This window comes from Epithele typhae, assembly GCF_022376455.1.
Source record: "Epithele typhae strain CBS 203.58 chromosome Unknown BXZ73scaffold_11, whole genome shotgun sequence".
Lineage (NCBI taxonomy): Eukaryota > Fungi > Basidiomycota > Agaricomycetes > Polyporales > Epitheliaceae > Epithele > Epithele typhae.
The window spans coordinates 514,612-535,098 of record NW_025954202.1 but is presented as its reverse complement, the minus strand read 5'-3'; the positions used below and the strand labels follow the sequence as shown (position 1 = coordinate 535,098).

Sequence of the window (20,487 nt, the reverse complement as noted above, 5' to 3'; positions counted from 1 at the left end):
TGTCATCCACGTCGCCACGTCGCCGACTTCAAGCTTTACCCGTCTCGCCTGCGCCCCACGCCTCGCCCGCCTTGTCCGTCTCGTCCGCTTGGCCTGTCTCAACCCCCTGGGCCCTCGTCCATCTCACCTGTGTCGCCCACCTCGCTCTCGTCACCCCGGATCTCGCTCGTCTTGCACGCGCTCGTCTCACCTGCCTCACCTATCTAGCCCACCTCTCTCTCACCCGTCCCGCCCTCGCCCGTCTTGCTCTCGCCCGTCTGCGCCCGCGTTATCCACGTCGCCCACTTCACCTGCCTCGCTCTCGTGTCGTACGTCGCCCATCTCGCTCACCTTGCCCACATCTACTGCCCCGCTCATTGCCATCCTGCAGCCGAGGATGGTCGCCGCTTCGCCCTCTCCCGCGCGTCTCGCGAACGTGGGCGTGGCCCTGACCGTAACAGTAAGTGCCCCATGCATCCACTCTGCCATGCAATTCCTGACCCCTCCTCACGTGCACGCGTACCACTGACGTTGGAATCCCCCATATCACCACCTCGCCCATGCTGTCGCCGCCTCTCGCCTGCGTCACCTACCCCGCTCGGCTGATTATCTGTGAGTACTACAGCTCCGTCTCCGCTATCGTGCGCCCCACACTGACGCTGACGCTGCCTCACGCTCCCACAAGCAAGTGCGATATCCACGCGCAGATGCGCTAGATGCGCTGCACGTACACGAAGGACAACGTTAGCCCTGAGGACGGTGCCCGATCATGACACGGAGGAAGGCACCGTCTGAACACGCGCGCAAGCTCCAGTGCCTCCATCACCCCCACGCTCGTCCAGGTAAGCAGCCCCCTTGCACACGTCGATCTCATCTCACCGTGCAGTCGCTCATGCGCTTGTTGAAGCTCGCGGCCAAACCAACGCCCATTCACCCACATCGCCTATGTCACCCACGTCCAAACCCGCATCTCCTGCCTCACCGTATCGCGCCTGGTTTGGGCATCTCCCGCACATTGCCCCGTTCGCTGCCGCATCACCTGCCTCTCATCCGCATCGCCCGAATCGCCCACGTTGTCCACCTCGCCTGCTTGCCCGGTTCGCTCTCGACTCGCCCACGTCACCTGTGCCACCTGCCTCGCCCTTGTATCGCCCATGTCGTCTGCACTGGGCACGTGCGGAGAGGCTGTATTCCTCCATAAGTAGTGCCTGTGTCGTTGCTTGTAGTCTACTTTGTACGTTGTAGCACGATAAATATAAATTTGTTTGACTCTCCTATACACTTGTGTGACCAAACCTACAGTTGCTCTATCTGTCTATCTAACTTGCGGCTAGGCACTCTATTCAGCCGTCTACTTCAGAGCTAGGTGCTCTAATCACCCATCTACCCAGTAGATAATGGGGCTAGTGATCTAATTAGTTCAGGGGTAAAATAATTAGCACTAATGAACTATCCGCATCTAGTCAGCTAATTAGCACTATTTTAGATGACCTAGAGCTAATTAGCTGGTTAAGGTTTTCCTGATGGCCAAGGCCCTCAGCTTTAAGCTCCTCGGCGGTCCGGCAGAGCAGAGGAATGAACGAGGGACGATCTTTGAGTTCAAGGTGAGTCTGTTATTTTTAGTGCAATATTTGAATATCTCTGACAGCGGTTTGACAGGATCCTGAGGCACGATCTGGACGCTTTCAGCACGTCTGTATTCAGGCCGTGCTGTACAGCGTGTTTTTCACCAACACCACGGCACCCGCATGTGTGAACCAGGCCGATTTTAACCCAATCCCACATCAAACTCTTGCTCTCGTGCTCACTGTGGTTCGTGCCACATTAGGACTGAACTTGGACAAATACTTACGGAGTGGCAATCACTAGATTGAACACATCATTGAGCAGTGGGCATCGGGGGTATTCGACCGGAATCTCATGTTCAAGCGTGAAGTGTACCGACCCACATATCTTCGACATCTCGGGGCGCTGGATCGCTACGCTGAAGGGGATTCCAGGGGGCAGTGGCGCAAATATTGTAAATTCATCTTTCGCCAGGGCCTGTATGTACCAACCTCCGCTTCCTACGTCCGATACTGACTTCACTCATCACGACATAGCGCGTCAGGTGGTGCTCAGCGGGAGGCGGAACCAGAGGTTGCAATATCGGTGATAATTACTGATGAGGAGGTGGCTGCAGACATGGAGCTCCTAGGCAATGAGCTCGTTGGCTTCGAGGACAGCTCGGATGTCGAGCCAGACGATTGGGCAGACCTTGATGGGGAGAGGCTGGGATCGGGGATATGAATCAATAATTATGTTAGGCTACGTGATCTATGACATCTCCCACATATCGTCGTGCCACTCCCCCGCCTCATCCCGTTCATCCCGACCCACCCTGCAGCCCTGCCGCCACCACCCATCACAACCAGCCGCCTCGGCCGCCCACGACACCATCCGGAGATACACCGTCCGCGGCGTCGCTCGCGAGCGCAGAGAGCGGTGCAGGCAGAGAGACGCGGAGGTGATGGTCGACAGCGTGCACGAGTGCACTGCCGTCGTGCTCCCGTCGTATCCCGTCGTACGATTCCGGCCCCACCCTCCCGAACCGCCCTCCCGGCGGCCGTCGAGTCTGCCTCGACAGAGGTGTGCCGTCCCGCGGCGTCGTGGCGCAGAAACGCGGGCGGCGAGCGCGGAATACGCCGGCGGAGACAGGCGGGGGTGACGGTCGACGTGCACGATGTGCACCTCGCCTACAACACCGTCCAGAGGGGCGTCCTCCGTGCCGCCGACGCGCTCGAGTTCCAGCGCACTCCCCCTCCGGCGACGTGCGTGAGATCTCGAGCTTGAGCGCGACGGTGCACAACACGTGGCAGCTCTCGTTGCCGCGATGCCGGACACGTCATGCCTCGTCGAGAGCGCGAGGGATGCCGAAAATGCAGCACGCTGCCCTGTCCGGTCGGGGTTCCGTGGGGCACCGGTGCGGGCGTGGGCGACAGCTAGATCGAAACAACCGCCAGGTCAGCGGGGACATGCAAACCACGCGTGACGGGGGACTGACCGAGACGTTTGCCTCGGAGCCAGTCGCACACCAACGCGTCCAGGATCCGCTGTGTGCGCGCCGAGCATGACGATATTACGCCAATGAGAAGGCCCGCGTACATGGTTCCACCAGCACTACGCCACGACGCTCGCAGTCAGCGCTTGTCTTGCCGCGACGACACGATGGTGCGCACCTCTGTGGAGATAGCAAGCTGGTGCGGCAAGCTGTACGCTGTGGGCTCAAATGCGACGCTCAAAAGCTGTCATCGGCGAGGTTTAGAGGGCCTGCGGCAAGCGGACAGACGCGAGCAGGCTGACCACGCACCGAACAGAACCAGCAGTCGTGCAGGATCAACGCCTAGGTAAACCAACCGAGAGCGTGGGTCAAAGGGAGTGCATATTGATGCCTATTCCCGCATGTTAGCAGACGTGGACGCAGTGCACCGAGGACACCCACCCATGCGTTCTCGACCGGACGGTCGCTCTTCTCGGGCAGCGGCCGGCCCAACTTGGGGTTGAAGCATGTCATCATCGACCGCGCCAAGTCTAGGATGATGAGGACCAAGAAAACGAGCGCGAGCTCATACGCTTGGGTCGCGCCTGGGTGTTGTGCGCTAGAACGCTGCGATGGCGACTAGGGTCAGTCATAGCTGCCCTTGCGTGCGCCCCCCGTCCCGCCCTCCTCGGCCCCGCCCCATGTGCACATTGTGCCCCGGAACATCAATCACTCACCCGGATGCGGTCGGACGAAGGTCCGGTGTTGGAATTGGATCCTTGAGGACGGCACGAACGACGCAATGGCGGCATACGCCCCGCTGTACGGCCCCTGTCAGCCTAAACACGCTCCGCGGGCATCGAGGACGCTAGGCAGGGACTCACACGCGCTGCTTCTCCCGCCCCCTCCTTCAACACATCATACGTCATCGTACGCCAGCACCATGAGCCCCGCCCCGAGCGCGGTCAACGTCAGCGGCTTGTAGAATACCCTGCGGGGCGGTCACGACGCGTCGCCAGCTTGCCGGGAAAGAAAGCGAAGGGGACGTACTCGACACCGGTGTAGTGCTGCTCCTGGAACAAGGCGATGTGGGTGTACGCCGAGCTTACGACGCCGGCGTGCAGGGTATCTGGCGGTCGGCAGTGGAGGGGAGGAGCGCGGCGGTAGTAATTGGTGAGGTCGTGAACGACGCTTGGCCCGGCTGGGGTGCGAACGGGGGTCTTCGAGGACGTCGTTGGTCCGCTCGAAGGGCGGGGGTAGAGGTGGGTTGGGCGGAGGAAGGGAGGGTGGGTCTGTGTGTTGAACGTTGAAGCGTCCTCGGGACTGGAGCGGCCGATCGCGATGGTTGGCATTAGAAGAAGAAGGACTCGCGGAGGAGGAGAACGGATAACAAGCGCCGTCTTCGCAGCCTGCATCCGCGCGTGATCAATCAAGCTTGATCCTCGACCACAACTATCCCCACGGGCAAACCAGTCGCAAGCTTCGTGACCACCCACCAAAGCCTAGGACTGCTTTCCCAGCTACCCACCGTCACCGCACCCATTGAGTAAGCCTCGTACTTGATCATATCCCGCACTCGCGCTCGCCGCTGCCCGTGTTCTAAACTCACCGGAAATTTACCACGCAGTGCGCTCTGGCCGATTAGGGATGAGTTAAACCGCGTCCAAAGCTACCGCAGCAGCTTCCACCCGAGCCCGCCGTTTGGTACCCTCCGATGACTGGAGGACCACGGATACGGTGAGTTTGTTCCCTTCGGTGTTATGGGGCATCTCCGATGGATTGTTTACAGCTTTCGGCAACCATTCGAAGCTCGAACAGCAAAAATGAACCTTCTGAAGAAGGATGCACCTTTGTGGGCACAGAGGGGAGCAGGAAGCGACCCTCACGGCTCATAATAGTCCTCAGCCGGTACGCCCTCTTGATACCTCCTCCCCATCAACCGCCTGAAACCCACCCCTATGCCCCTCCAGTCCAAGCTGGTCTTGTATACGGTGAGTAACCGACCTCTCTATGCGCTCTCTCCCCTCGGCCTCCTCCTGGGCCGATCGCCACCTGCGCATTGGGCGTCCGAGTTAGCCCATCGATGCGCATGCCGACCGCCCGCGCATCGGGTAGCCAGCGCATCGCAGCGCATCGGCGCGCCCGCGCAACGGGCGTCGTCGCTCCCCTTCGTGCATAAGCCCGCCACCCGCGCATCGGGTAGCCAGCGCATCGCAGCGCATCGGCGCGCCCGCGCAACGGGCGTCGTCGCTCCCCTTCGTGCATAAGCCCGCCACCCGCGCATCGGGTGGCCAGCACGTCGTAGCGCATTGGCACTCCCGCACAACGGGGATCGTCGCTCCCATCCGTGAGCATGCCCACCACCCGCGCATCGGGTGGCTGGACGGTGCGCCCCAGGCAGGGGAGCACGCCGATGGCCCATCCCTTCACCCGCACCCCGTTACGGCAGCCCGGAGCAGGAGCACTGACCATCCGCCTGCTCTACAGACCCCCCACGCGCACGTTATGCCCAAACAAACACGCTCCGGCGCGGAGTATGGGGCGTTCCTTCCCCCGACCCTAACGCCCACGCATGAGCACGACGTCCATGCCTCCAAGCTCAACCTGGGCTACGCACTCGCCAACGCCACCCTTCGAAGCGACACTATCCTGGGCCGTCGCGCGAGGGGAGAGGAGTGCCCTTCCGACACCGAGGATATCCCGGATCTCCCAGGTACGCCCTTTTGCCGAACCATGACCTGGATAGTCGCTCACCCCTGTGCACCGTCAGTGGTTGAATACGCACGCGCCATCTGAGGACGCACCCATGACCGGCAGCGCAGCGCGGCTCCACGACGCAGCGCGTCCCCTCCCCGTGCGTTCAGTGCGGCGGCCCCACGAAAGCAGCCCACCAGGAACGCTCGCCGATCCCCCAGCCTCGCTAACCCCCAGCCGTCTGTTGGCCTCGCCACTCGGCTTGCTGAGAAGCGTAGGTCCTCATCCTTGGTGCTCGCTGTAGGAGCAGCACCTCATTACGCCCACGCAGGCTATTCTATGTCAGAGTGGAACACGGCCGCTCGCAACGCCCGTCGCCACAAGCCCCAGGGCATAGTGGCGATGGAACACCTTCTTGCCCAAACCCAGCTGCCCCCCATCCCCAACGGCACCAGCTTCGTCAATCGACACGTGGATGCCGACTTCACCGTCCTCGACTGCTTCTCTGTTGGCACCGACACCCCCGTTCAACAATGGGGCTACGAAACTACCAACGCCCCGATCAAGGACGGTGCAACCGCTCCCACCCTAGAGGATCTTTGCAAGCAGGGCTACCAAGGCATACTGTGGGAGGGAAAGTAAGCCCCTTGCTGCTCATGGTGGGTGCTTGCACTGAGGTCGATTCTGAGCAGGAATGAGCTCCGTATGCTCGACCAGGATAAGAGGATTGCCGCTGTGTTCGTCCCACCCCCAGCCGAACCCACGTGGGTGGCATCTGCGCTGCATCTCACAGACAAGCTCCGTTTGCAGAGGGATGCCCAGGGATCTGGCTGCGAGGCCAATCGTCGGGGCAGCTTCGTTTCTCTCCATTCCGGTCTGAGCATGGGTGGTGGGAGCAAGGTACGTGCGAATCGGCCCTTGCATGCTGCTAGATCGTCGCTCATTAACCTGTAGGTGCCTGGCAGGCTGCAAAAAACGGCTGAGCAGCGACGGATGGAGAAGGAGCTGCATGACGACCCTCATTTTCAGCGGATCGCAGGATATCAGAGCGGTAAGCAAACCCTTGTGCTATCACCCACCGTCCCATGTATCTGAGCATCCTCGGCTAGAGCTCATGTGCTCGAACTTCCCTGGGCCATGGGGATATGCTTATCAAATTATGGAGGAGCTCCTTGACCATGACAAGACGGCCAAGTTGAACTTTCCTGGCCGCTCGATCTACAGCGGCTTCACCGTCAACTACGGTCCAAAGACCGCCACCCTTCCCCATCTCGACTCCAACAACCACCCTGGCACCCCATGCGTCATCACCTGCCTCGGTTGCTTCGATCATCGCCGTGGTGCCCATATCGTCTTTCCTGGCCTGAAGGTCTTCGTCCAGTTCCCTCCCCTTTGCTCTGTCCTTCTCTCCTCTGCAGGGCTCTTGCATGGTAACACGCAGGTACTCGGGGATGGAGAGCGCTTCTCCATCACTCAGTACCTCTCCGGAGGTCTGGTTCGATACGTTGAGATGGGGTTCCGCAACGTCAACGAGTTTGAGACCGTCGCCGAGCGCATATGTGCTGATGCCCCACCCGGTGTTCGTTGGGTCGAGCAGGTTGATAGAGTCTCCACCCCCAGCTCTCTTGTTGAAGACCGTAAGAGAATGGTTCGGTCCCTGCTACCCAAGTCAAAGTGGGAGTTTGCGAAGTCGAAGTAGCCAGCTTTATTTGTAACCTAGACTTATGACGTATTCAAGCACTGATCCCTGTCTGCATTTAACTGCGTGAGCTGGGTTCAACATCATGATTGAACCCTTGGGTCGTTTGGAACTTAGCAACTCGCACCATTAGCCCCATGTGCGTCTAGTAGGTGAGGTGCTGCCAAGACCTTCCCAAGCAGCGTCGAGGGACACACAAAGAGCTGAACCCTACCACTATGTTCCTCCCTACCACGTCTATCTGCTTCGCAACACCCGTCGTACCTCAACGCATCGCCCCCTTTACCGAACCCAGCAGACCCACCACCGCGGATATCTGCCCAATGCTCTACCGAGGCCACGCTCATGGACATGAGGCAACACTGCACGCTGTACGTGTCCCTCCACCCAACACACAGCAACGCTCGCCAAGCGATCCCCACCCTGGCCTTGGGGCTTGCCATCTCAAACCCTTCCTCTCCAAAACGGACAATTGGCTGGACGTGCAGCTTCTGCAAGCGGTTGCGGAGGGGAATGGGGGGTTGAAGGTTATTTTCCATTGGATGCCACACGGTGCGTTTCTGCTTTTATTTGCCACCATATCCGCGCTGGTCACCCACGGAACACCAACCAGGAGGGGTGGCCCGGGTGGGGAGCTCAAACGGTTAGGGGGTTGCAGTGCGCACCAATGCAAAATGTGGACGGTAGCATGCTAGTATCAGCCTTTGGTGTCGACTACTATGTGCTGTGCACCGTCGACCGTCATGCTCATGCTCATGCTCTCGCGCAGGCTGTTGGAGGAGGGTCACCCTCAAGGTCATGTTCTCGCACACATTGCTGGAGGAGGGTCGCACTCAGAGATCGACTCGGTGATCCTCTGGTCAGAGCTCAGCGACTCTCTGGACGACAGCCTGCAGCAGATGTTCAACAACATTGGGGCAGAGCATGTGGTGGTGGTGGTGATGAGCAAGCATGATACGGTGTAGAGGTGGGCAAGGTCGTGCACTTTGTCGCCTATACAACAATGCGATTCATAGCTAGTAACCTTCTGACTTCGTGCGGCCTTGACGGCCAACCTCATCCTGCCCTTCACCTCCCCCATGCGCCTGTGCAAACAGTAGCTGCCTGCGATACTCAGGCTCTTCCTCGGCACCCTCCGCCCTGCCAGGAGGGGCATCTCTATACCGTCTACCATCACGACGGATGGTCTGCGGCCTGTGTATGTCGGCAAGCCTAGTGGTTGTAGGAGTCTCCTGTTCCAGAAACGGAAAGTTAGAATCTCTTCAACACCCTATCTGCCACAAACCTACAAACAGGTCTGGGTTATCCATCGTGTCTCGAGCTGCCTCACGACGTGGGGTGATGGGAAACGGGATGTGGTCTGCCTCGCTCATCTCAGTCTCCGTTTCGGAATCCTCCTGTGCTGCGAGTTCCGTAGCTGATGGGGGAGGTGCCTCGGCGATGTGGAGGGATGCAGGGTCTCCGGCGACAGATCCCTGGTGTAAAGTAATGACAAGCTTCTGAAAGTGAGCAGCATGTTAAGCGGATGGTACAAATTTAATTTCAAGCGGAAAACCATGATACTAACGACTGGGTCAGTGTCAGGCGATGATCCTTTTGGCAGGACATCAAGAAGGACGGAGACTTGATGGCCCCGTGCTGAGACGAGGCACTGACGAACCTGAAGGCTCGGTACAACGGTTACCATTGTACGAGTTCGAAGGGAGGTCATGGTGGAGAGAGGAATAACGCTGGAGCCCTGATGAGTGGCCCGAAGATATATGATACAGGCCTCGTGTTATATCTTTTAGCCCACAATCATGATCAAAGCATCAAACTGAGGTATGTACATGCACGTATCTAGAGGATAAACCTCACCACTAAGGATCACAGAGGAGTCAGGCGGCTCCTGAGGAGATCGACGCTCCCGGAGGAGATCGACGCTCCCGGAGGAGATCGACGCTCCCGGAGGAGATCGACGCTCCCGGAGGAGATCGACGCTCCCAGAGGAGATCGACACTCCCAGAGGAGACCGACATCTCTGATGGGTACCGCATGGATATCACAATCTCCAAAGGGACCCGGATCTCCGGCATCTCATCCGACTCCCTCGGGATCACGCGGGAGCCGGAGGAGGTTTTGGCGTTTCCTGATGCTGACATCCATCGAGACGTCGTCGACGTCAACTGTGGGCGTGTTCTCAGGGGTTCCTGATCCACCCATGGTGCCGACTTCGGGCGTGGTGAGGACATCCATTGACTCATTGGAGGCACCATAGACTGGGTTGTTAACGGAGGGTGCGACAGAGGATAACAACACTGGCGCTTTCGTCTCTGCCAGTGGAGGTACTGATAACAGACCGTCCCGGGGCCAGACTTCCTCCTGTGTTTCCATTTCGACGTCATACGGGCCAAATGAAGTGACGTCTAAAGATCCCATGTTTGGCTCATCCGGAGCGAGCGCGCCTTGGGACACGCTGGTGATGGGTGGAATGACGAAAGAGAGCGTCTCCGGAGCTGTTGCGGATGCGAGCTCGACGGCTGGCGCTCTTGTTGGTGTGCTGGACGAAGACGTGCACACATCTTCCATGTCATATTCTTCCCGTCGGATCGGATGAACTTCGGTCAGATGGGGTGCCATCGACGCGGACGATCGACTCACCCGGAGCGAGCGACAAGAGAGCCATTGCCACGATGGATCCTTGAGCCTGAGGTGAAGTGGAACGTGCAGGTTTCGTCTCTTTCGACGATTCGAGGACCGAAGATTTTGATAGGACGGGGGAAGGTGGCAGAGGGATGGACGCGGCGAGCTGCAGTGAAGGAGATGCAGGGGATAACGCGGTATCCGATGACTCCGATGTAGCGTCTGAACCCACGGAGCCGGTCGGCGCGTGGTCCTGTGTGTTTGAGCACTGGGGCACGAGAGAAGGGGTCGGGGTCGGGGATGGTTCGGGCCGAAGAGACAATACGGAGGGAAGCAGGGGTGACAATGCAATGGGAGACTCGGGGAGTGGAATCAAGCAAGGGTCTAGCGGTGAGGGGGGAGTAGCGACTGCATTGGCGTTCGACGACGGCGCATCAATGGCAGAAGACGAGGACTTCTCGCAGAACGTCGACGCAGATCCAGGAGTGTTCGTATGTTGTTCGGGGGGCCGAAGCAGATGTGAGGCCAGGTACGCAGCGGCTTCCGGTTCAACGTGCTGAGACGCTAACCATGATCCGTAGAATCCATAAAACTCGGCTTCAGAGAGAGATTGATTGAGAGAGCCAGGGCATGAACGGCAGAAGAGGTGGGAGCACGGAGACTTCATGAATGTGTCTGGGTCGATGTCCTCTCCGAGTTCGAGTTTGCCGTCGGACTCGACGATATCAACGTCCATCTCAACAGCGGGGGTAATTTCGGTGCCGCTGGAAAGGTATCCCTTGCAGGAGAAGAAACCATGGAACCAGCCGGAAGAATCCCAGGTGTCGTCAACGAACATCGTGTCCATTGATGGCGGCGGAACGGGGGGCTTGTCTTTGGAGGCGTTCTTGATAGGACAGGAAAGAGCGAATGACGAAGCACTGGGACCATTAAATTTCTGTTTGTTCGATGGGGGGATTGAGTAGTCTGCGAGACCAGATGATGAAACCGCGGCCGGAGGAGCACCAGCGAGCGCGGGTGATTGGGCGGGCGCTTGCAGTGCGGGCTTCTCGGGGACGGGAAGCGCGGAACGTACAGAGGCCTGCTTTGTCGCTGAGGCCGGAGACGGTTTTGCCCATGGCGCGGACTGGACAGCGTGAGAGATTCCTGATACTAAGACAGTTTCTTCGTCGTCGGAGGTAGACGACGTTTGTGCATCACTGAGGTACGCCGAGTCGAAATCCTTCTCCGGATACCGTACGTTGAAGGAGCCCTCGTACGGGTCGTCAAGATGGCTTACAGCGCATTTAAACGCCGCCCGGGACATGCTGTTTTAACACCGAAATTTAGAATCAAGGTTCGACTGGAGAGAGGGACACGCACTGTCGAAGCTGCGCGGCATGGTCGGTTCTGGTCGAGGACGTCAAGCGGCGAGACGGGACAGACGGAGACGCCTTGAAGACGATGCCCCTCGTGTCTATGGGACGGAATAGATCCTCGATGACGTTTGGCTTTGGGGTCACGGCATTGGGCAGTTCTGCGCCACTGGCGGACGCGTCTGGAGGTGCACCAAGGACAGCGTCCGAGAGTGCTTCGGCGATGAGACGAACGGTAGCTGCAGCGTCGCGCACGACGAGGTCTCCACAGTGCAGTGCGAGCGCGCTCCAAGTTGCGATTGCATCTTCCTGGTTCAGCAACACGGAGGCAAGATCACAGACGAAGAGGACGAGGACGCAGAGCGCTTCGGTGGCGAGGTGGCGGGTGGCGGCGAGTGCGTGGATGACGATACTTTGAAGCGAGACGAGGGGGTATAACAGGGAGAGGTGGCACCATGGTGTCCTGGGAACGCCACGATCCACGAGGGAGGAGACGGGGACGACATTGGTGACGCCACTGAGATATACGCCGAGGAAAGCGCCGGCGAGGACGGGGAGAACGAGCTGAAATGGGATGTGGGATGAGGGAACGGAGTGGAGGGCGCTGGTGATGAAAGACTGAGAAGCTTCCGATGTGAAGTTGCGGAAGACAGTGGGCATGGTCGGGGATGCTGAAGACGTCGTCTCGGTCGCGGCGATGAGTGGCGTGCAGGTGGAGGGCAGGAGAGCGCCTCGATGAGGGAAGAGGTGGATCGCAACGCCCGTAGTATCTTCCTTCTCGAGCGCGAGGGGATATTCGAGTGGGGGCGTGCGGAGTGGTGGAGGCAAGGTAAGGAGAGGCAGAGAGTCGAGGAGAGTGGCGTTGGTGGGTGGCGAGGATTGGCGCTCCGCCGAAGTGAGTATGCGGATCGAGATTGGGATCTGTTGTTTCTGTCCGGAGGCCGCGCTTGCCTCTCTCTCTTCCTCCCAATGCCCCAAATACTCGGGAACCCATTACAATGTCTTTGCCTTTGCTGCATCGAATTTAGCACCATGTTTAGACACGGAGCACGACATTGGCCCCGAGGAGGGCTAAGAGTCACGGCCATCGTGGGCAAAACAGTGGCGACGCGTGTGGGAGAGAACATCATTTGGATTCACTCGTGGGGCATACAACGCCCTCCTCGACAGGAAGTCGTTAGCTGAACAACAACAGCGACGGAACTTGGAAGCCTTCGGCGAGTCAGTCTTTCAGCATCATGCTGTCAGCGCGTCGACGCGTGTGCCCTGAACAACCTTGACTCACCAGCTTCATGCGAACGCAAGCAAACTTGAAGCTTGACCATGGTCCACCTTCGTCCTAGACAGAGCGCATACGTTTGGTAACGAAGGTGGGAGATATGGAGGTTCCAGCACGTACTTACGATGCCTGGCTTGAGTTGATGGCGACAATAAAGTTCAATCTCCGACAGTGTAGCCGCCAGGCGGCCCGGCGCATCCTGCTCAGGGGTTGACCATTGCCATGTCGCAGTGCGTGGCGACATTCGAATGGCGATGTTCAACTAGTGCCCGCATCCTCTCACCCACCGCGCCTTGCTCCACATGCACCGAGTTTCTCGTCAGATCAATCGTGCCATCTCGCGGCGTGGTGTTGCCATGAATTCCACCGCTGTCCTTTCCCGCCGCTCCTCCGTCTTGCCACTTTTTGCCCCTGGAGAGCTTGAGGACTTGCAACCCTGCTACGCTCAAATTGGAGCGGGGGACGTGATCAAAGGCAACCGTGGCGGCTACACGCTCATGCAGAAGCTGGGTTCGGGTGTGGAATCGAGCGGGTGGCTCGTCGAAAGGACCAGTCCGAAGTGCGTCCGGTGCCTCCTGATTGTCCCCTATCTAACACTTGCGCATCCCAAGGGAGTCCCGTACCTTGGGCATCAAACTAGTCGCCAAAGTCCTCACTCAGGAAGCCACTCTGAGGGCTAAGATCGAAGATAATGCAGAGGTTATTTTGAACTCGGTGATGGCTCATCTGCATCAAACACGGGACATCGCCGCACGCCAAGAAGGTCGGCCGTATTTCCATCCCACTACAACAATGACCGATTACGGGGTCCATCCCATCTGGGAAAGTAAATCTATACATAACTTCTATATCTTCCCACCATACGCAGCAACTCTCCTCGACATACGTCGGGGGCTGGAGCGCTGTCAACTCGATCGTGACATGCTTCTCATGAAACGCGTTGTCCATTATGTATTGCGCGGGCTAATCGACATCCACGATGCCAATTTCATACACACCGGTTGGCCCGCTCTTCGTCACCACACTCTACTACGGATCACTGACCTCGTAGACAGATATCAAGGCCGACAATGTCGTCGTACCCCTACTGAGCCGCGAAGAAAAGGACGCGTTCTTCAAGCACCTCGACACAGTCGGGTCGCCGCCTTATCTCCAGCTTCCCCGCTGCCAGGTTCCGAATATCAAAGTGCAGCTGAGCGACTTCACCAGCGGTGAGCCGCACGACGCTCTTTCCTGAACGTCCCTGCTGACGGGGGCATGTAAACAGCGATTAAGGTCACAAGCGATAGCACCAGCGGGAAAGCCATGCCCAGAGCTACACGTGCACCCGAAGTCATCCTGGGCCGCCGATGGGGCCAGCCTGTCGACGTTTGGGCACTCGGATGTTTGGTAAGCATCCGTGCGCAGTCCGACGCAGTAGCTGACTCTGCATCCAGGTCATGGAGTTGCTTCTTCCGACGCATCTCTTCTTTCCTAACAGCTGTCCCTACGACAACGAAATCGCCGACTTTGCGCATCTTGCACAAATGATCGAACTGTTCGGTCCCTTCTCGGTCGAGAGTTTGTCGAAGTGCCCAGAAGCAGAGCGAAACAAGTTCTTCCTCCCGAACGGTAAGCCCGGGCCGAAGCTCTGTGGAGATTTTACAGCTGATATATGTCGTGTTCTGTGATATAGGGTCGCTGAAACCCGTGGACCAGTTCTTAGCTGAGAGCTTTGCGAGGTGTGACCAGGAAACGCGGAGCATGTTCTTCCACTCGGACGGTAAGCAACGCAACATTTGTGGAAACGCCGCAGCTAATAATTCCTCTCACATACAGCCTCGCTCAAGAACTCGGACTTGATGCAGCCCTCTCGTCGTGGTGGTCTTCGGAAGCTGCTGGAAGACGTCGGTTTGCGTGGCACTGAACTGGACGAAGTGCACGGATTCGTCGGACGCATGTTGACATTCGACCCGGACGATAGGTCCACTACGTCCCAACTCCAGGAAGACCCGATTGTAGCCAAATTCGATCTTCGCACCAACGGTTTCAAGATCGAGTGAAAATATGCATCCGTCTCGGCGATTTCCTATATGTCCGTACCTGCCAGGAACAATGTGATCTCGGCTTTATGTGTTGCTTGATTATAGATCCATGGCGGATTTAGGGCGTCAGCCCTGATCGGCGTCGATGGCGAGGATGGAGTTGAATCTTCGGCACTGTTGGCGTCTCCACCCGAGTACCCATCTAGTCGAAGTAGTGCGCAGCGCTGCGCAACTGGCTCAGTGAGCATCACAGTACAGCGAACTACTCGCAACGGCGTGAAGTAAAGGATGCGGGCGCAGGAAACATCTCATATTACGAAACTTGGTAAAAGAAACATGGGTCACGGTCGCATTTCAGGCCGCAGAGACAGGGAAACACGAGGCCCCTCACTGAGTGAAGATCTCCTGGGCGCTCATCCGGCTCGTGAGCGTAGCCTGCCTCTTCGGCACCCCGACGTCGTTCCCGTTCACGGCCGGAGCATTGCCGTTGCGCGCCGACAGAGCGACCTTCCCAATCGCCTGCGTGACATCGTCAACCTTCCCCTCCATCGCTGCCCCGTCCACAGTCTCGCCTTCCGCAGCGAAAGCAGAGGGGAGAGGGTCGATCTAGCCGAGAATGAGCGAATGCGTCGATGAGATTGGAGGGAATAGATACGCACGCGGTTGTCGAACCAGGCGAACGTGGTGGGGTTGATGTCCACGTACGCGTGGAACGTCCCGCTCACGAGGAAGAGGAGCCTCCCGGCGAACGACGTGACCACGCCGTTCGTGACGGACTCGAGGTCGCATTTGGCCTGGTCGCAGCTCAAGTTGCGCGGGACCTGCAGCGACACCTTGCCGTACAGCACGTCGTCGCCCTATCGCAAGGTGAGCCCACGACAGCGGACAGCCAGAACGGGACGTACGCATTTGAGGATGTCGACGACGTATCCGCGCGAGCCGAGCTCCTCGGAGATGTGCGTCAGGCCGTCGGAGGCCGAGAACGGGAAGTAGATGGTCGCGTCGAGGGTGCGTCCCTGTGGATCGAATGCGATCAATAACGCATTCTGAGACGGCTGGTATCCTAGCTACACCGACCTGGGCGGGCCACTTCAGAAGCCGTGAAGCGTCCATAAACGCCTGGCTGTAGCCAGTCCCGTCGTGGATGACATACCGGGACAGAGTGGGGTCATAAGACACATTCAGCGTGACGCTCGCGGCGGACAGCGTACGCAGGTCCCGAGACCAACACAGATACCCCGACGAGAGCATGCCCTTGGTGATCCGCTGGCCCTCGGCGACCGGCAGCCGATCGCCGGGGACGATGTAGACGTTGAGGTACGGAGCCCAGCCCTTGGCATCGACGCTCTTCTGGTTACTGTGGGCCCCAAACGTCAGTTCGTAGCGATCGGGGCTCGGTACCGAGTGCGCTCACAGAACGTTGGTGAAGGCGGCGACGGGATCCATCTCCTCCTGCATGCCGCCCCTGCCGACGATGAACCCTGTGCGATGTTAGGCTCACGACGGCGCATGAGAGATGAAGTGGCGCGCACCAAAGCCGATGTTGGCGTTCGTGCCGGTGAGATTGAAGCACTTGGGGCTCGGCTGGGTATGAGCGGTTTGGGGTGCCTGCAATGAATAAGCACCCTGCCACGTGCAGTATGCAGCAGTCCACGCACCGTGAACGAAAATCCGGTGTTGGAGTTACCCTGGAGACTGGTCTGCTGGCTGGTCTGCAGGAGACACGCACTGAGGTTACAATGAGCTCGAAGGGTGCGTCAAGTGACGTACCAAAATGTACTGGGCAGCGGGAAGGTCGCTGGTATCATCGAGCGCGGAGAAGGCGAGACTGCAGGCAGTACGTCAGAACACCGGTGAGGCGGCCGAAAGCACAGCGACACGCACTCGTCGGTCCAGGTGGACGCGGGAATTGAGGAGTAAACTGCGGAACGAGACGGTCAGCGACGAGTGCAGGCCGACACACAGTGAGGCAGTCACCATCAGGCTGGAACGTTTCCGCGCTGGGGAGAGACGTGAGCCTGAATGACATCGACGATATCGAGACCAGGCTTACCGCCAGACGATGGGGTCGTACTTGCTGTAAGCCCCGGTAGGCTCGAAGACGGCCACGACGCCGACAGCGGAGCTGTTGAGGTCGCCGGTGCTGTAGAGGAGGGTCTTGTCAGCAGATGAAGAGAATATCCGGAGGGCATCTCACCTCTTGATGGTGACAGTCTTGGTAGAGACCATTGCGATAGTGCTAGGCAGGGTGCTGAAGTGAGGGAAGTAGGTAGAAGAGCGGGGTATGCCTGCTATGTTGATCACAGAGTTCGATGCGAGTCTTTATACCCACTGCGTGCGCCTCGGACTTGTGGTTTGGCTGATCAGAGAGATCAAGTGCGCCATGGATGGTTAGAGTCCGGCGTTGCGCATTGGCCGGACATCGTGCCCATTCGAGCAGTGCACGGGGTCGGTGCCGCCCAACGCGAGGCGGCGCGGCTGCAGAGTTCGGAGGCCGGGTATGGCAGAAGCACGACAGCGAGACAGGGAGAATGGGCGCATTACCGTCGACGCGCCGTCAGATGGATCCCACAGACAATGAAGGTTGCCGATCTGTATTTCTCAAAGACGCTCATCTAGTGGGGCTGATGATGTGCAGCCGGGGAAATGATGCACGGAGAGTTGTGCAGAACTTGGAGCCGCAATACAATGAGGCGACAAACCGACGCCTTGCGAGGTAGAGATCCTCTTCGCATGAGTGCAGTGGGACTTGGGCCCTCGGACGGTGCTGGCCTGGGTTAATAGACGTGAGCGTTGGAAGAGAAGGGACGAGGACGGCGCAGGCACCGTCGGGCCACTCCGGGTCCTGATCCGCGTCATGTGACGCCACGAGGCTCGTCGATGGCAGTAGCGCCCAACAAGGACCTGTCTCTTGTCGACCTCCACCGACAGTCCCAAGTCTTCCCCGCCTTTCTCACCGCACTCCTTACTCATCGGACTCCCACAGCACCACCACAGATATTCGCATGACCCTTGCAAATGACGACGACGTACTGCGTCATGCACGTCCGCAGCCACCGGAATTGTCTCCGCGTCATGCTCCTCGACGAATGCGTGCCCGGCGACAACCCATGGGCTGTGTCTTGACGTCCTTGCGCCGGTCCTTCCCTATCCCTGAGCTCGTCAAATCTGTGACCGTCATCTAGCCAAACGTTCATCCTCACCTCAGCTCACCTCGGCGAGCCGGACAATCTCCAACGACGAGCATTCACCAAGAGACAGCCTGGGATTCCTCGTTTTGATCAACCACCCTTGCGGTGACCGGCATTTGCACACTCCGGAAACTAACCTCCTCCGGCCATGATTGCGTCGAACCCGTCCAGTATCCGCGGCGCTGACCGAGTATATATGCTCACGGGTCGTAGAGGCGAACACTCAGAACACTCGTTCGCATCCACCGCATTCTTCCCGCTGCACTAGCTCCAATTACTCACCATGGTTTGCACCACCAAGAAGATGACCGTCTCCACGTACGTTGGGCCGTCTTCCCTCTCACGTTGTCTGACATTCGCGTTCTGCAGGACGGGCGATCTCAACGGCTCTCCCGTCACCGTCGTCGTTTGCTTCGAGCCCCAGGGCACCACCTTCGACTCCACCATCGCCTGGCAGTACGTGCTCCGTGCTTTTTCCCGGGATGAGTGCTCACTTCCGTTGCAGAGTGAAGACGTTCCAGGACGGCGGTACGCTTCCGTGGTTGCTGTGTCGCACGCGCTCTCATCCTCTATTCCAGTTTACGACTCCACCAGTCCGTTCACCTGGACTAGCAAGTGCGTGTCTTTCCTATTCTGAACGCTCGCTTGTTTACCCTGACGTGCTCCCCATCCGTAGCTACGCCTTCTCGGCTGTCCAAGACCAGAACGACCCCCAGGCGTATCAGTACATGAATGTATGTTCTACAGATTCTAGTCTCGATCGCTTCACTTACTTACTCGTCTGTCGCAGGGAGACACTCAGACTGCCATGCTCCTGGACACGTCCACGACCCCGCCCACGTACTCCTTCACTGTGGGTCATCCGTTTGCGCAGATCTCGGCACTGCACTGACGTGCCCTTTTAGAACCCGCAGGCCTCGAAGAAGCCCGCACCCAAGGTCTTCAACAAGACCGGAGCCAACGCCAACATTGGCTGGGGTGGGCTCCGCCTTTGCACCCTCCTTTGAATGTCCTGCTGACATATTTACTCCTCAGGCTTCATCACGGCTATGGGTACGATGCAGGAGGCGATGTGCACCGTCAACCAGTGGAACAACGTCAAGTCGGTGTTGGATCACCTCAGACGGCGTGCATGCGCTCACCTACCCTCTGCAGGTCGGGAGACTCGCGTGTTCCCACTAAATGGGCCCCAGTCATGTCGATTTACGTGATCCCGAACTTCACGGGATCGCTCTCGTCCGGGGATCCGATCTCTTCGGCCATCGGCCAGTCTTGCCTCAAATACCAGCAGGACCTCCGCACTCTCAGCACCGCACCTACGGCCGACTTTGAGCTCAGCTACGACCCGACGCTGAGCGACTACGTCATCTCGGCACCCCAGGCTAAACTGCAAGCGTCGTTCGCCGCCGCCGCCGGCAGCGGCATCGGTGCTGACAAGGTACGACATCCGTGCTTTCCAGTCCAAGGAGACTCGCTCACGTTCGGTACAGCGCAAGTACAATGCGACGATCGACTTTGCTGGCATCGGCGGCGACTTCCTCCCCGTCGTCAGCCAGATGCTCACCACCCTCATCTCGATCGGCTACGAGGTCGCCGTCTCGCTCTCGGTGCGTCTTCCCCTCCCACTACCAGCCTCCCTCGCTCACATCCCGCGCTCAGGCTACCTTCGCTGAGCCCGTGGCGACCGTCGATCTCGTTCTGCCGTACACCACGAGCTGCGGTCAGGCCGAGAGAGACGTCCTGAACGCGATTGGCATCAAGTACGGCGTCGCGATCCTCGAGCGCAGCGGCCAGGCGCTGTCGTACGACCTCGGGACGTCCCGCGGCTGGACCCGGATCAGCCCCGCGTCCGATGACTGGAACAAGGACCGCGCTGTACGTCTCTCGGTGCTGGTCGAGCTCTCGTTCCTGTGCTGACGCTCGCAGGGTAAATTCGTCGCCATTCCTGCCGCTGTGGAGGCGGTTGCCCCCACCAATGGCGCAGCCGCGAAGGACGCCGCTGTGACCAAAGGCGCGGTTGCGGTCGCGGCGGTCACGGCGGAGCCTGAGGCCATCAAGGCTGGCACTATTCGCCGCAGGAAGCAAGTCATCCTCTAGGGCGACGCTGTAGCGCGACAGTGCCTGTATCTCGAATAGTCTCCCTCGAAGTCGAAGTCCATTTAGCCTTTTTTTGTCCTTGCTACTGTACGCACGCGGGATCGCCTTCATCAGTGGGATATTCATGTGCTCGAACCATCCACGGAACCGGTTCATTCTTCGTTCCCAACGCGAGGCACTCCTAACGTCGCCCCGCTGTCCTTGAGCGTGGGCTTGTCAATAACATGCACCCGGCTTCATGACCCTCCCGTCGAACACGTCCGCGCAGAACTGGACGGCACCGTTGCGGATGAGTAAGGCCCCGTTGATCTTCCTCGCCGCGTCTGCCACCACCTCCGTCCCGTGCCGTGGTGAGCGAGCGAGCGAGCGTTGCATGAGACTGGGGTTTTCATCGTGAGGCGGGCCACGTCCGTGCAGTCACTCTTCATGCACCTTCAGCTGGGATAGATACCTCCAGCGTAGCCGAGGCAGGGGGGAAATGGGCCTGAGGAATCTCCATCGGATGTGGGATGTGTGTCACCAGTCCCA

General features: G+C 58.8%; 7 protein-coding genes across 7 annotated transcripts; 4 read left to right on the top strand and 3 right to left on the bottom strand.

Moving 5' to 3' along the window:
* Positions 1-1,502: 1,502 nt before the first annotated feature.
* BXZ73DRAFT_75911 (uncharacterized protein) lies at positions 1,503-2,268 on the top strand (the record flags this gene model as incomplete). Its single annotated transcript, XM_048022311.1, has 4 exons — positions 1,503-1,583; positions 1,639-1,791; positions 1,849-2,024; positions 2,082-2,268. The coding sequence occupies 4 exons, from the start codon at positions 1,503-1,505 to the stop codon at positions 2,266-2,268; spliced, it is 597 nt and encodes a 198-aa protein (XP_047880057.1).
* A 988-nt stretch (positions 2,269-3,256) lies between these two features.
* On the bottom strand, positions 3,257-4,350 carry BXZ73DRAFT_99369 (uncharacterized protein; the record flags this gene model as incomplete). The annotated part of the gene is made up of 5 exons (XM_048027980.1): positions 3,257-3,288; positions 3,329-3,410; positions 3,461-3,625; positions 3,923-3,989; positions 4,049-4,350. The coding sequence occupies 5 exons, from the start codon at positions 4,348-4,350 to the stop codon at positions 3,257-3,259; spliced, it is 648 nt and encodes a 215-aa protein (XP_047880056.1).
* A 2,044-nt stretch (positions 4,351-6,394) lies between these two features.
* Positions 6,395-7,391, top strand: BXZ73DRAFT_43518 (uncharacterized protein; the record flags this gene model as incomplete). The annotated part of the gene is made up of 3 exons (XM_048019162.1): positions 6,395-6,592; positions 6,647-6,743; positions 6,802-7,391. Coding segments are annotated over 3 exons (885 nt in total), but the record flags the coding sequence as incomplete, so codon positions are not given.
* Positions 7,392-8,088: 697 nt separating this feature from the next.
* On the bottom strand, positions 8,089-12,028 carry BXZ73DRAFT_75909 (uncharacterized protein; the record flags this gene model as incomplete). Its single annotated transcript, XM_048022310.1, has 8 exons — positions 8,089-8,161; positions 8,204-8,603; positions 8,677-8,866; positions 9,052-9,129; positions 9,244-9,411; positions 9,531-9,967; positions 10,032-11,320; positions 11,376-12,028. The coding sequence occupies 8 exons, from the start codon at positions 12,026-12,028 to the stop codon at positions 8,089-8,091; spliced, it is 3,288 nt and encodes a 1,095-aa protein (XP_047880054.1).
* Positions 12,029-13,003: 975 nt separating this feature from the next.
* Positions 13,004-14,689, top strand: BXZ73DRAFT_75908 (kinase-like domain-containing protein; the record flags this gene model as incomplete). The annotated part of the gene is made up of 7 exons (XM_048022309.1): positions 13,004-13,206; positions 13,259-13,410; positions 13,703-13,858; positions 13,915-14,036; positions 14,084-14,258; positions 14,323-14,409; positions 14,466-14,689. The coding sequence occupies 7 exons, from the start codon at positions 13,004-13,006 to the stop codon at positions 14,687-14,689; spliced, it is 1,119 nt and encodes a 372-aa protein (XP_047880053.1).
* A 369-nt stretch (positions 14,690-15,058) lies between these two features.
* BXZ73DRAFT_75907 (uncharacterized protein) lies at positions 15,059-16,900 on the bottom strand (the record flags this gene model as incomplete). Its single annotated transcript, XM_048022308.1, has 12 exons — positions 15,059-15,277; positions 15,331-15,528; positions 15,577-15,687; positions 15,749-16,028; positions 16,086-16,152; positions 16,204-16,279; positions 16,330-16,383; positions 16,442-16,499; positions 16,556-16,592; positions 16,649-16,689; positions 16,725-16,814; positions 16,869-16,900. The coding sequence occupies 12 exons, from the start codon at positions 16,898-16,900 to the stop codon at positions 15,059-15,061; spliced, it is 1,263 nt and encodes a 420-aa protein (XP_047880052.1).
* A 1,245-nt stretch (positions 16,901-18,145) lies between these two features.
* On the top strand, positions 18,146-19,959 carry BXZ73DRAFT_75906 (uncharacterized protein; the record flags this gene model as incomplete). Its single annotated transcript, XM_048022307.1, has 12 exons — positions 18,146-18,180; positions 18,232-18,318; positions 18,368-18,390; positions 18,441-18,477; positions 18,539-18,596; positions 18,653-18,715; positions 18,768-18,840; positions 18,898-18,964; positions 19,018-19,300; positions 19,323-19,469; positions 19,522-19,737; positions 19,789-19,959. The coding sequence occupies 12 exons, from the start codon at positions 18,146-18,148 to the stop codon at positions 19,957-19,959; spliced, it is 1,260 nt and encodes a 419-aa protein (XP_047880051.1).
* Between the last annotated feature and the right edge of the window lie 528 nt (positions 19,960-20,487).